At 47.5% G+C, this 13,638-nt stretch overlaps 1 protein-coding gene across 2 annotated transcripts in view; it reads right to left on the bottom strand.

Annotated features, from left to right (window-relative positions):
• The window catches only part of HDGFL3 (HDGF like 3), a 39,594-nt gene extending 28,188 nt beyond the window's left edge, over positions 1–11,406 (bottom strand). The window contains exon 1 of one of the 2 annotated variants that reach the window (XM_034434644.3): positions 10,167–11,406. In XM_034434644.3, the coding sequence (XP_034290535.1) occupies positions 10,167–10,250 (84 nt within the window). In that variant the 5' untranslated portion in view covers positions 10,251–11,406. The remainder of the gene's footprint in view (positions 1–10,166) is intronic. The other variant, XM_034434645.3, reaches the window with a different exon arrangement.
• Between the last annotated feature and the right edge of the window lie 2,232 nt (positions 11,407–13,638).

Below are 13,638 nucleotides of genomic sequence, written 5' to 3'. Positions count from 1 at the left end.
TTTGTGGTTAAGATTTGTGGAAGCTCTTATCCCATAAAACTGAAGGGCACCAGATTGCCAGGCAGCAATTATTGCCACGGGGGAAAAAAAAATAAAAAAGCAATTTTCATATTTGAAACGCAGCGAAGAGAGAACATTTGAGTTGCTGTAGGTTTGTTTAAAAGGTTTGGACAGGAAAGGCACAGGCAAAACCCCAAAACAAAAGCTGTTATTACAGATGATCATTTGGCTTGACAGATAAGTTGGTTCGGAATATCAAAGTAGCTTTGCCCATTCAGCTGCAATTTTAAAAGAAATAAGTATGAAAACTCTTCCATCTGTGAAGACACATTAGTTTTGTTCCATCACTGCCAGCGGAATTATGATCAAGCTTATAGATCAAAGTCCACTCAATTGCAGAATTAGACTGAGTTAATAGTCAATAGTTCAAAGGGATATAATTCAGTTAAGTGTGAAAAACAATGACAAGTCACCTTTATCAGTGCCAGTGTAACTTTGAACCATCACTAAATGAAAGGTTAAGTCAAGGGTGAACATCAAAGAAGGCTTTGCCAATCTTTGCCCTCCAGATGGGCATGAAACCATCCACATTCTCAACGATGGGCAGCCGTTTCAAAAGAAATTCTCATATTCTCATATTCAAATTCTCATGTGCAGAGCTGCCAGGAGACAGGAACAATTAAGGAAACAGGGTCGACTTGGGAGTAAAGCTTGGAGATGATAGGCCCCTCCCATAAGACATAAAAGAGAAGCGAACGGGACGTGAGCTTTTGCAGGAAGCAATTAGTTCCCCTGGCTGATTCAAGATTTGAAAATTCTGTTTGTGACTCTGTGCCAAGTTTGGCCTTGCCCTGCATCTGGAAATTAGCTCTTTGGCAGCGTTCCACGTGAGATAGGTGGGTGTTGATAACCTTCCTCTGAAAGACTGTTTATCAAGCCTTGCGGACTGTAAATGAAAGTAATTTACAGCCGAATGAATTAAAGAGGTTTGCCGGGACTAAGGTTGTGCTGTTTAATTTCTAAGAAAGCCAAGGTCAGAACACATTGTAACTTCAAACAGTTTCTAAATAAATGGTTGTAAACTTCAAAATAAAAAAAGAAAAAAGAAATTCTCATAGAATTTTTCAAAGAACAAGCTCCAATATCTTTGTAATAACCTTCTCTAGTTGAACACAATGAATAGCATCAGTCAAGGTTCCTCCTTCATATGAGAAAGTAATTTATATCACATCTTTTCTCCAGGGGCACAAAGTGGCTTATAAAAGGATCTGCTTTCAATTTATTCCAGTTTACCGTCCTTGGACCTGGGTAGGGCTGAGGCTAGAAGGTCAAACTGTGTCTCTCTATTGTGGTTTGATTCCTGGCAACCTTGGTTTGGCTTGAAGTCCACCTCTGTCATGTTCTTTCTCCTCTGAATTGTTTCTTCCCGATTCATCATTATAAGAACGCTGCGACTGTTTGAAATGCATCGTTTTTCTTCTTTCTCCTTCCACCCCCCCCCACTTACAATTGTATCTTTTAAACCAAAGACAATTTTTAAACAGAACCTTAACTCAGTCTCTTTGGCAGCCACAAAAAATAAATGAAAGAAATCCACGTATAAATTGGGAAGCCAATACTTGGAAGAGATGAGCTGATCTAAAGCCAAAGAACAAATTTCCAGCTGAGCTGAGCTAAGGCTTGAAATTTAACATCATGGACTTTTATCACACTGAGAACTTAAAGAGAAGCCCCAAAAGGTTTGTTACTACATTTCTAAGAGAGGTTTACAAACAGGGATAAACAAATGCAACAACCCTCCTTAGCAACTAGAATACAGAGGCAAGTGGTGGGTTGCCCCCGGTTCAGACCGGTTCGCAAGAACCGGTAGTAAAACCAGCGGGAGGCTCCGCCCACTGGCCCGGATGTCATCAGGAAGCTCCTGCACATGTGCAGAAGTGCACGCACGCGGTCCCGTTGCGAACCGGTAGAAAAGGTAAGTAGAACCCACCCCTGAAGAGGTATCTTTAAAGCATATCAAATCATTTACTCTGGCAGGAGAACAGGATGATGAGGTGTGTAAAAATATATATATAATGAAGATGTATTTATTATTAAACTTGTAGGTTCACCCAACTTCCAACAACTCTGGCTAGCTCACAAGTCAACGATGTTTTAAAAAGATACAATCAGATCTTAAATAAGGAATAAAGATAGCAAGATGATAAAAACTAGAGTGGAATGGGGAAAATAAAAGAATCCCAAGGTGCTTTACTCACACTTGTTAAAACCCCAGGAGTAGAGCCAGGTTTTCCAGCACTTTTGAAACACTAGTAGGATGGGTGTCTCAGGGGGCACCTCATTCTACGGGGCAGGCATTGCTATAGGAAAACTATCATTCCAGGGTCTCAATAAATATCATTTAATTGAAGGAACTTCAAGTAGGCCAACCCTACTGGACCAAATCCAAAACAGATATTATGGGAGACACGAGATCCCTCAAATAACCAGACTCCATAGGAGGCTCTCCACACTTGGCAACTTTTATGACTTGTGGACGTCAACTCCCAAAATTCCCTAGTCAGCATGGCCGGCTGGGCAATTCTGGGAGTTGAAGTCCACCAGTCTTAAAGTTGCCAAGTTTAGAGACTCTTGCTCTATGCCAGGGGTCACCAACCTTTCGGACCTCAGGGACCACTAAATTCATAATTTTAAATCCCGCAGACCACTAATATGATCTGCCTAATGACCAGCTGGGTGGGCGTGGCTAGGTGGTCATGTGACTGGGCCAACTTGATGTCACTCACATTGAGGGGTGCCTTGACGGCCTGTACCCTCCCCCCTCCCAGCCACTCCTTGCCTGTCTGCCCGGGCTCCTTAGGGTCCCAACAGGAAGCAGTTGTTGGAGCTAAGCAGCCACCATGAGAAACAGTTGGCAAAACAGCTCAGTCCAAATTGGATCTGATCGAGAAGGAGGCTCAGTAGAAGCACCTCACTGAGGACTACAAGCATAGGCTTTCCAAGCAGAGGGAAGACCTGCGGGAGTGCAAGGCCAGGTACCGGCGCCTGGAGGCTCAGCAGGCTGAAATGGTCAGCCAGTTCCAGGCCATGATACAGTCCCACTGGAACAACGCCCTCCGGCTCTTTGCCACCAGCAGTGCTTCCCTCCAGCCTTCGCCCAAAGCCCCGCACCAGGAGGCTGAAGCAGACCCCGAGTCAGAATTTCTCCCCCACTCCGACCCACAGAAAAAGGCCCAGAAGGGGGAGACTCTCTGCAGCAACACAAACGTTCATTGCACGTATCCGTCCCAGGGTCCGTAGTTTGAAGACCCCTGATTTAGTGCAACATAAAAAAGGCAAATAATTTTTCTATGGACCACCAAAATTTTCTAACGGACCACCAGTGGTCCACGGACCACGGGTTGGTGACCGCTGCTCTATGCCACAAAGGTCTTTAGATGATAGCGATGCCCACAAAACGGAAGCCCTGCCCCCATTATACATATGCTGCATGCTATCCTGATACTCCCTCCCGCATTTCTTGATAGTTTCAACACAGGAATAGGATAAAAACAGAAAGGTTTAAAACACATGCACTATTGTAGTCTTCGTTATGGGAAAGAATGGTATCAAGGTTCTTTCTCCAGGATATTCAATGGCTCGTACTTTTGCTGACATCAGACATAGTAACCAGGTAACACAGAGATAAAAACAGATTACAGGGCTGGCTCAGTAGCTAAGATGCTGAGCTTGTCGATCGAAAGGGGGGCAGTTCAGCAGTTCGAATCTTTAGTGCCGCGTAACGGGGTGAACTCCCGTTCTTTGCCCAGCTTCTGCCAACTTAGCAGTTCGAAAGCCCGTAAAAAATTCAAACCCTGTGACAATATTTGATTGAGTTAAAGATTAAGGCCGTTAGAACGAAAAGAAAGAAGAAATATAAAGTTGGTTTATTTGATCAAGGTTAAAATAAGACAATTTTTGCAAAGTTCTGCCAATCCTTTTTTTTTTTTTTTTTTTGCTGACACCTGGGTTGTTTTATGCATTTGCTTACAGATAAAGGGGGACGCGGTGGCTCAGTGGCTAAGATGCTGAGCTTGTCGATCAAAAGGTCGGCAGTTCAGCAGTTCGAAACCCTAGTGCCGCATAACGGGGTGAGCTCCCGTTCTTTGTCCCAGCTTCTGCCAACCTAGCAGTTCGAAAGCACGTAAAAAATGCAAGTAGAAAAATAGGGACCATCTTTGGTGGGAAGGTAACAACGTTCCGTGCACCTTTGCCGTTTAGTCATGCCCACCACATGACCATGGAGACGTCTTCAGACAGGGCTGGCTTTTCGGCTTTGAAACGGAGATGAGCACCGCCACCCCTAGTGTCAGGAACGACTAGCACATATGTGCGAGGGAAACCTTTACCTTTACCTATACGAGGGGCTGGATGTTCTTGGAAGTGCAAACCAAACTTCTGAAAGGGACCAAGTTAGGAAAAATTGGACAAAATACTTTTCTAAGGACATCTGATGGATGGCAATTGCTTGTATATTAAGGACAGTCCTGGAACTGTCATTTTTTTGGAGGAGGGAACCTTTTAACCAATTTCATTGTTTACATGATGTACAATGACAATAAAGGCTTTGCATTTAATTTAAAGTCAAACCTGTGATAGTTCCAACTGATTCCAAAACCACACCTCACTAGGATCTCAGAAGCCTTCCATAACTATGAAATACAGGCTTGTGAAGTCAACTTTCCAACCCGTTTTTTTTCCTTTAAAGGTGTGGAGATACAACAGTCAACCCTGGAGGGAATTTTAGTTGCTATGTAAACATCCTTGGAAGCATCAGGTTGGAGAAAGCAAGTAATAAATAATTGCATTTGGAATTCTGTTCAACCCACGATAACCAAAGTCTACGTGTCTTCTGCTATGCTGAGGATGTTACAAGATCTGGTATTGAACCCAACTTCGATCCATCCATCCCTAACTGCATGCGGTTGAAAGTAACTAAGACAGGAGTCAGCAACTCGTGGCTCTGGAGCCATTTGTGGCTCTTTCATCCCTCTGCTGCGGCTCCCTGTCGCTCAAAATATGCATCACAACCACCAATGTGTGACACCCGCGGGCACGCGATTTGAGACTCCTGGTAGGCCAACCATGGATAAATCCAAGAAAAGAAAAGTTTCACAAGAAAACAGAACACTTAATTTCAACTACATATGCTAGTTTTCTGGTCGCTCAGGAAATAGTCAGCACAGGAAGGGTTTTGTGGCTCCCGGTGTTTTCTTTTCTGTGTGAAACTGGTCCAAATGGCTCTTTGAGAGTGTATGGTTGCTGACTCCTGAACTAAGAGAATACAGGACACTATCTTATATTATGTCCAATTGTTTTGACTATACTGCTCTCTCTAGCAACATCACTCCAATATTTCAAGGTAGAGCGAGATCTTTCCTACAGAATCCAGCCCAAAGTGGATCCTTTCAATAGAGAAGGCTTGGAGTTGAAGAAGGGCCTTGGAGCATGTTCTACACAGGTTGGTGGTCTTTCCTCAAAGCAACCATGTGTCTTAGGGAACATCTGTTGTTGTGCTTTACCTTCACATTTTTCACTGTTCAACACAAAAGTTGAAGACCTTCACTACCGATCTAGATATCTTCTGGATATGCCGTATATTCTCCTCCAAAGTCAAAAAAATTGTCCTACCTCCAACAGACAGAAACCTTGCCACATCAATAAAGCCATGTTAAGTGGATACCTTCGCTATTCACATCTCCCCCTCCCCTCCAAGAGCTGGAGGGGAGGGGAAGATGTGTTATTGTTATTAACATTTATTTCTTATATTATGGGATCCAGCACAACAGCAATTATTAGGTGTCGCAGAACTTTGGGAAAAACAAAACTGGTCTCCAACGTATGCAGATATTACTCTAGATTTTTATACAGTAACCAAAGACAAATCTGCAAATCTCGTAGTTGTGGGTCTATGAAGATCAACTATATAAATCTAAATGTGCAATGACCCATTGTTTTCTTCCACAACTAAAGCTCAGATAAGCACTTTTGCTGTTCTTCAATGGCCTGTTCGAATTGGCCACACTCTTAAGAGATAAGGGACCTTCTCTTGTGCTGACAACCACCAAGGATTCTTTACCACAAAGCCACACTCTTAGAGAAGAGGGACCTTCTATTGTACCTACAACCACCCAGGATTCTCTATCACAAAGCCACAGTCTTAGAGAAGAGGGACCTTCTCTTGTGCCTACAACCGCCAAGTATTCTCTACCACAAAGCCACACTCTTAGAGAAGAGGGACCTTCTATTGTACCTACAACCACCCAGGATTCTCTATCACAAAGCCACACTCTTAGAGAAGAGGGACCGTCTCTTGTACCTACAACCGCCAAGGATTCTCTACCACAAAGCCACAGTCTTAGTGAAGAGGGAACCTCTCCTGTGCCTACAACCACCCAGGATTCTCTATCACAAAGCCACAGTCTTAGAGAAGAGGGAACCTCTCGTGTGTCTACAACCGCCAAGGATTCTCTACCACAAAGCCACCCACTTAGAGGAGAGGGACCTTCTCTTGTACCTACAACCACCAAGGATTCTCTACCACAAAGCCACAGTCTTAGAGAAGAGGGACCTTCTCTTTTGCCTACAACCACCAAGGATTCTCTACCACAAAGCCACAGTCTTAGAGAAGAGGGACCTTCTCTTGTGCCTACAACCACGAAGGATTTTATACCACAAAGCCACAGTCTTAGAGAAGAGGGATCTTCTCTTGTGCCTACAACCACCAAGGATTCTCTACCACAAAGCCACAGTCTTAGAGAAGAGGGACCTTCTCTTGTGCCTACAACCGCCAAGTATTCTCTACCACAAAGCCACACTCTTAGAGAAGAGGGACCTTCTCTTGTGCCTACAACCACCAAGTATTCTCTACCACAAAGCCACCCACTTAGAGGAGAGGGACCTTCTCTTGTACCTACAACCACCAAGGATTCTCTACCACAAAGCCACAGTCTTAGAGAAGAGGGACCTTCTCTTGTGCCTACAACCGCCAAGTATTCTCTACCACAAAGCCACCCACTTAGAGGAGAGGGACCTTCTCTTGTACCTACAACCACCAAGGATTCTCTACCACAAAGCCACAGTCTTAGAGAAGAGGGATCTTCTCTTGTGCCTACAACCACCAAGGATTCTCTACCACAAAGCCACAGAGAAAAGGGACCTTCTCTTGTACCTACAACCACCAAGGATTCTCTACCACAAAGCCACACTCTTAGAGAAGAGGGACCTTCTCTTGTACCTACAACCGCCAAGGATTCTCTACCACAAAGCCACAGTCTTAGTGAAGAGGGAACCTCTCCTGTGCCTACAACCACCCAGGATTCTCTGCCACAAAGCCACAGTCTTAGAGAAGAGGGAACCTCTCGTGTGTCTACAACCGCCAAGGTTTCCCTACCAGAAAGCCTTCCAAACATGACCACCTCAGGAGGCCTCTGCAGCAGAAGGATGTTTGCTAAGTTCCACCTGCTTTCAGTTGCAAGCAAAAGGAATACAGGTGGTCCTTTCTTGACGTATGACCAACCGCAACTGGGGCGAGAATTTCCATTGCTAAGCAGGGGAGGGGGTTATTATGTGAGTTATATCCCATCCCGTGACCTTTTTCTCTTAAAACCATGGTTGTTAAGTGAATCCCCACAGTTTAATGAATCATGCAATCCTTAAACAAATCTGGCTTTCCTTATTGACTTTGCTTGTCAGAACCTCACTGGGAAGCCTGTAAGTGGTCATCGGGTGACACAGAGAGGTGGCCACTGTTTTAAATAAATGCTGGTTGCCAAGCACTCACATTTTAAACATTGGTGGTGGTGGGGAATACTGTGACCATTGTATGTGCGAGGAACAGTCCGAAGTCCATTTTTCTAGTGCTGTTGTAACGGACACTAAATGAATGGTTGTTAAGTCGAGAACTACCTGTATTGGCACTGCAGATACAGAAGCCCAGATGCACAGATCCCAAGCTCAGTGTCTGGGGTTCAAATTATCTTCAAAAGTTCATGCATGTCAGAAGCAAGGGGAAGGGAATTTAATGCACCCTTCTCAACACCTGATTGGCTTCAATCAAATGCATTTTATGACCCTACTTTCTCACATCTTGTACATCCAGTACAGGCAGTCCTCGACTTAAAACAGTTCATTTAGTGACCCGAAGTTATAACGACGCTGGGAAAAAAAGCCATCTGGCCTGTTTTTTCACGCTTATGACCATTGCGGCATCCTCTATGGCAGGGGTGAAATCTACTTACCTTCCCTACCGGTTCGGAAGTGCATGCACACATGGGGACCCTCTGCGCATGTGCAAACCCTTCTGCTCATGCGCAGAGGGTAAAAAACAGGTTACTTCCTGGTTAAAACCAGGAAGTAACGATGACCGGGTGGGTGGATGGAGTCTCGTGGTGCCGTCGCTACCGGTTCTCCGAACCACCCACCACCATTGCTACCGGTTCAGGCGAACCGGTCCAAACCGGTAGCATTTCACCCCTGCTCTATGGCCACATGATCAACATTCAGACATTCTGACTCCCTATTTATGACGGTTGCAGTGTCCCGAGGTCATGTGACCCCCCTTTTGTGACCTTCTGACGAACAACGTCCATAGAGAAGCCAGATTCTCTTAACAACCAAGTTACTGACTTAACAACGGCAGCGATTCGCCGAACACCCTGCGGCAAGCAAGGTCGTAAAAAATGGAGCAAAACTCACTTAACAAACGTCTCCATCGGCAACATCAATTCTGGGCTCCATTGTGGTCATAAGTCAAGGACTATCTCTACTGTTCTTTGTAAGCCCTAATTCTGAAGAACAGCAATGCTTCCATTTGCCTTCCAGGTTGTTTTAGTTTCCCAAAACAAATACAAACAACCTCCTCTTCCTTGTTAAGACTCGAACCCTGGGCCCTATCTAACAAAATGAAATTCACCAGCGTCTCATGGCAAATCTCCAGCTCCATGGTGGCCGTAACTTGAGGACTACCAGTGTAAGGCAACCACCATCCAATCTAAGGCATCAACTAGGCCTCTTGGCCTCAAAACCTTGCCAAGGCCCATCCACCACTCACACTGCTTCTCTTCTGCCCGTTTCGGAGGTAGGGGCATCCATTTCCAACCTCAAAACATCCAAGATTTAGGCCAAGGAGCTAAAAAAAAAAAAAAAACAGGCCCAGGAAAGCTTCTGCACCCCCAGAGATCTATCTGGCTTCTTCACAAGCCTTAGAATGGATCTCTAGGGCAGCCTCTCTCCAAACCAGGCAGGCCTTCCAGAAGAGGCTCAGCACTTCTGGCTATGAGGAAGGGGGGTGAAAAATACGGATTTTTCTTCCCCTCCTCCATCTCTCCCGCTCTCGCGCAAACAGCAACCAGGAAGGGGGCGAGGCGGAGGGCGGCTTTCAGCAGGGAATTTAAGGCGTGTGTGTATGTGTGTGACGGTGATGACAATAAACCTGGCATCATGATCAGGCTGACCAGCCCACCGGCTTTTCTCTCTTCTGCAGCCGTTTTAACGACAATCCCTCCGCGCCCACCACCAACCCCCTTCTTCTTCTCCTCCTCTCCAGCCCCCCTCCCCAATTCCAAGGACCCAGGGCTGCTTTGAAAGACCCTGGGAACCAAACCATCCAGAGGAAGAAAGGGGTGTGTGTGTGTGCGTGTTTGTGCCTGGATGGGGGAAAGGGGGGGATCCCATTGGGAGAAAGAACCGGGAAACCCACCCACCCACCCATCCATCGCCCCCCCTTCTCCGTTGCCAAATGATCCCATTTTAAAAAGGGGGGGTTGTTAAATTCAGAGAGAAAGAATGGAAGGATGGATGGAGGCGGGCTTCTCTTCTTTTGTGTGTATGCGTGTCTTTCTCGCCCTCCATCTATCCTCGCGTTGCCAACACAAAGGCTCCATCATCAAGAGGGGGAGCGGAAAGGCTAAACAGGCAGACAACCCTTTGCGCCAACAGGGAGGGAGGGAGGGAGGGGGGTGGGTGGGGAAGGGATGGGCCTGGCTTGGGGGTGGGGGGGGGAAGAGGAGAAAAGGCCGGCGTTCAGTTCTTCCCCAGGCCCAGGACCCCCTCCCCCCCCTTTTTTTCCCCTTCCAAGGCGCCCCATCTTCCCCCCCCCACCCCATCCTTTCCTGCTTGGTACTCACCCGGGCCGGCCAATGCGGGTAGCCTTTCATTTTGGCGAAGACCAGATCCCCGGCTTTGTATTCACGGGGCCTGGGACGAGCCATCGGGTCCGAGTCCAGCTTTGCCCGCCCCGTCTCTGCGTCCGAGGCCACCCCCAGCACCGCTCCCAGGCCTTGCCCCCGATCCGCCGAGCCAAGGTTGAGGAGGTGGGGGGGAGAGGGAGAGGGAGAGATGGGGGGGAGGTAGAGAGAGAGATAGAGAGAGAGAGAGAGAGAGAGAGAGAGAGACAGGCCGGAGGGGGGAGGGTGGAAGATGCGAGCGAGCGTTTGCCTGCCCCTCCCTCTCCTCCCGCCACCGGGGGGGGGGAGGAAGGCGAATCGGTTCCGGAGGGAAGGGAAAGGCCTCGGGCGGAGCGGCGGTGGCGGCAGGAGGAGGAGGAGGAGGAGGAAGAGGCGGCGGCGGTGATGGAAGAAGAAGAGGAGGAGCAGCAGGGGAAGAAGAGGGGAGCTGAGAAAGAAAGAAGGAGGGATGGAAAGAAAGAGAGAGGAAGAGATGGAAAGGAGAGAGAGAGAGAGACTACGTCCGTGTGTGTGTGTGTCAGTGAGTGAGTGAGAGCGAGCGAGGGTGCCTGCGTCCGCTTGTGTCTGTGTGTGTGTGTGTGTGTGTGTGTATACGTGTGTGTGCGCGCGTGCAAAAGGGGGAAAGCGAAGGCCCTGGGCTGGGCAACTAGCAGTCTGCCCCCCACTCACCCACCTACCCAAAACGATGAAGCCGCTTTGAGGGGGGTCCCGGCCAAGGCAAGGAGTGGGAGGGGGCTGATGCAAAAGGAGCGGAGTATGTGTGTATGTGGAGGGGGGGAAAGGGGGAGAGGAGGTTTCCAGGCGGGGATCCCCTCCCCCAGCCCTGGCTTGAGAACAAGGTTGCCCGAAGAAATGTCTCCGCCTGCGCTGCGCTACGCTGCGCTTCTCTCTCCTACGAGGCTTCGCCCATCCTGGATCTCGCCGGCGCTGCAGCAAAGAGGGAGTGAGGGGGTCGGTGGGTGGGAGAGAGACGGGGGAAACCCCCTTCTCTTCCCGACGCTTTCTCGGCTACTACGCGGCAACCTTGGATGCCTTCTCCCTTCACCCGGCTCCTTCCTTTCTTCCTTTTTTTTTCTTCCTTTTTTTCTTTTCTTTTTTTGGAGAGGAGGAGTGGGGGCGCAGATCAACGGCTCCTCCTTTCCCCTTCCCGCTCTTTCCCGGGGACGCGAGATGGAAGGGTAAGGGGTGGGTGGGTTTCCACGCACACGGAAAGGCGCATCCGCAACCCCCGCCGGCCAGAAGGTCGTCCTTCTCCTCTCCACTGCGGGGCGCGCGGGGACGGACACCCTTTCTTCGCGCGTGGAGATGGGTGGCTGGGGGGTGGGTGGGTGGAAGGGAAGGACCGGCCGAGCGGGAAGAGAAAGGAGGAAAAGAATCGGTGTTCCGAACCACCGTTTTGTATTCGGTGCCTTTTTTCTGCGGCCCGAAACGCCGCTGAATTCCTGGCTGCGCAAAGCAAGAAGGGCCACAAAAGAGCGCGCTGGACGGCCGGGGGGGGGGGTCCCTTCCGAGGAGCTATAGAAATTGGGGGGGGGCGCTTGTGACCTGAGTGTGCAAAGGGAGTGTGCAAAAATCCAGAGGAAAAAACAAAACAAAAAAACCCGGCCAGCCAGCCGGTTACATTTTGTTGGGTTGATGAAGCTGAATTTGATCCAAAGCTAAAACTAGATTTTTTTTAGCTGCTTGATCAAGAAAAGGGCCGAGTCTTGGATAAGAGTTTTTCCACGGGGGGGAGGAAGGGGGGGAGCTGTTTGCAGAAGGCGAAGAAAAAAAAAAAAGAACACAAAAGCCGCGTTTGTTAATTGCATGGTGGTTGTTTTTATTGTGAGTATCTTTATGTATTTCCTCAATGGTTGGTAACTTTCTTTAGCGGCCCCCGTCTTGTATCAACAAAAAAAAAAAAAAAAAAAAGAGAGAGAGAGCTGACATCGGGGATAAATAAAAGAATGGCAACTTTTGTCTTTGCAACTCTGCTTCCTGTTTGAAATGTGTTACATGCAATGAAATGTATGAATGTAGGTTTTTTTAAAAGGCCCAAATTGTGCCTTCTGACAACCTTCATCTCCCTAGAGATCTTGGATCCCTTTTTGCTTGCCCACTAGCCTTAAAGTCCAAAATGTTTTGGGCCGCCGCAGTGAAACATAATCAATTGATGAGATTTCCTTGTGATTGTGGTTTGGGTTTTGCAGAGGTGATTGTTAACCATTGATTGGTAGTCTTCACCCTAAAAATCATTGAGCAGGAAAAAAACCACAAAACAGCTAAAGTAAACAGATGTAACCTGTGTGTAATAATAGAATAGAATAGAATAGAATAGAATAGAATAGAATAGAATAGAATAGAATAGAATAGAATAGAATAGAATAGAATAGAATAGAACAGAACAGAACAGAACAGAACAGAACAGAACAGAACAGAACAGAATAGAATTTTTATTGGCCAAGTGTGATTGGACACACAAGGAATTTGTCTTGGTGCATATGCTCTCAGTGTACATAAAATACATAAAATAAAAGATACATTCATCAAGAATCATAAGGTACAACACTTAATGAAACTCATCAGGTAAAGGTTCCCTTTGCGCATATGTGCTAGTCATTCCCGACTCTAGGGGGCGGTGCTCATCTCCATTTCAAAGCCGAAGAGCCAGCGCTGTCCGAAGATGTCTCTGTGGTCATGTGGCCGGCATGACTAAACACCAAAGGCGCATGGAACGCTGTTACCTTCCCACCAAAGGTGGTCCCTATTTTCCTACTTGCATTTTTTACCTGCTTTCGAACTGCTAGGTTGGCAGAAGCTGGGACAAGTAACAGGAGTCACCCCATTACGCAGCACTAGGGATTTGAACCGCTGAACTGCCGATCTTTCAATCAACAACCTCAGCATCTTAGCCACTGAGCCACTGTGTCCCTGTAAGCCAACGCAGTTCTAGGCTGCATTAACAGAGGGATAGAATCAAGATCAGTGTGAAGTGTTAGTACCACTTCATATTAACTTGGTAAGATCACACTTGGAATACTGCATCCAGTTTTGTCGCAATGATAAAGAAAAGATGTTGAGACTCTAGGGGTCCCCAACCTGTGGGCTGCGGCCCACTACTGAGCCCTGAGGGGTTTGCAGTCGGACCACAGGAAGGCTGGCGAGCATGTGCACGCACATCTTCACTTTGTGAGTAGTGGGCGCACATGCTCCATTTAAGGAAGTGGCAGGTGCGTGTGCCTGCTACTGGTGCAAATCGTGCACACTTGCCGTCTGCTTGTGTGGAACCATCCTCCCCTCTCCCTCCATACCATGAGTCCATGTTGGAGAACTCTGCTCTAGAAAGAGTCAGAGAAGAGCGATAAAGATGATTCTTTTGGAACTGGGTATCTCTAGTAAAAAGAAGGACTAGGGCAGGGGTGTCGTGGCCCGC

The sequence above is a fragment of the Pantherophis guttatus genome, chromosome 13 (genome assembly GCF_059756535.1).
Source record: "Pantherophis guttatus breed Tessera chromosome 13, ASM5975653v1, whole genome shotgun sequence".
Classification (NCBI taxonomy): Eukaryota; Metazoa; Chordata; class Lepidosauria; order Squamata; family Colubridae; genus Pantherophis; species Pantherophis guttatus.
Note: the sequence above shows the minus strand (reverse complement) of the source record. Positions and strands in the feature narration are given on the sequence as shown.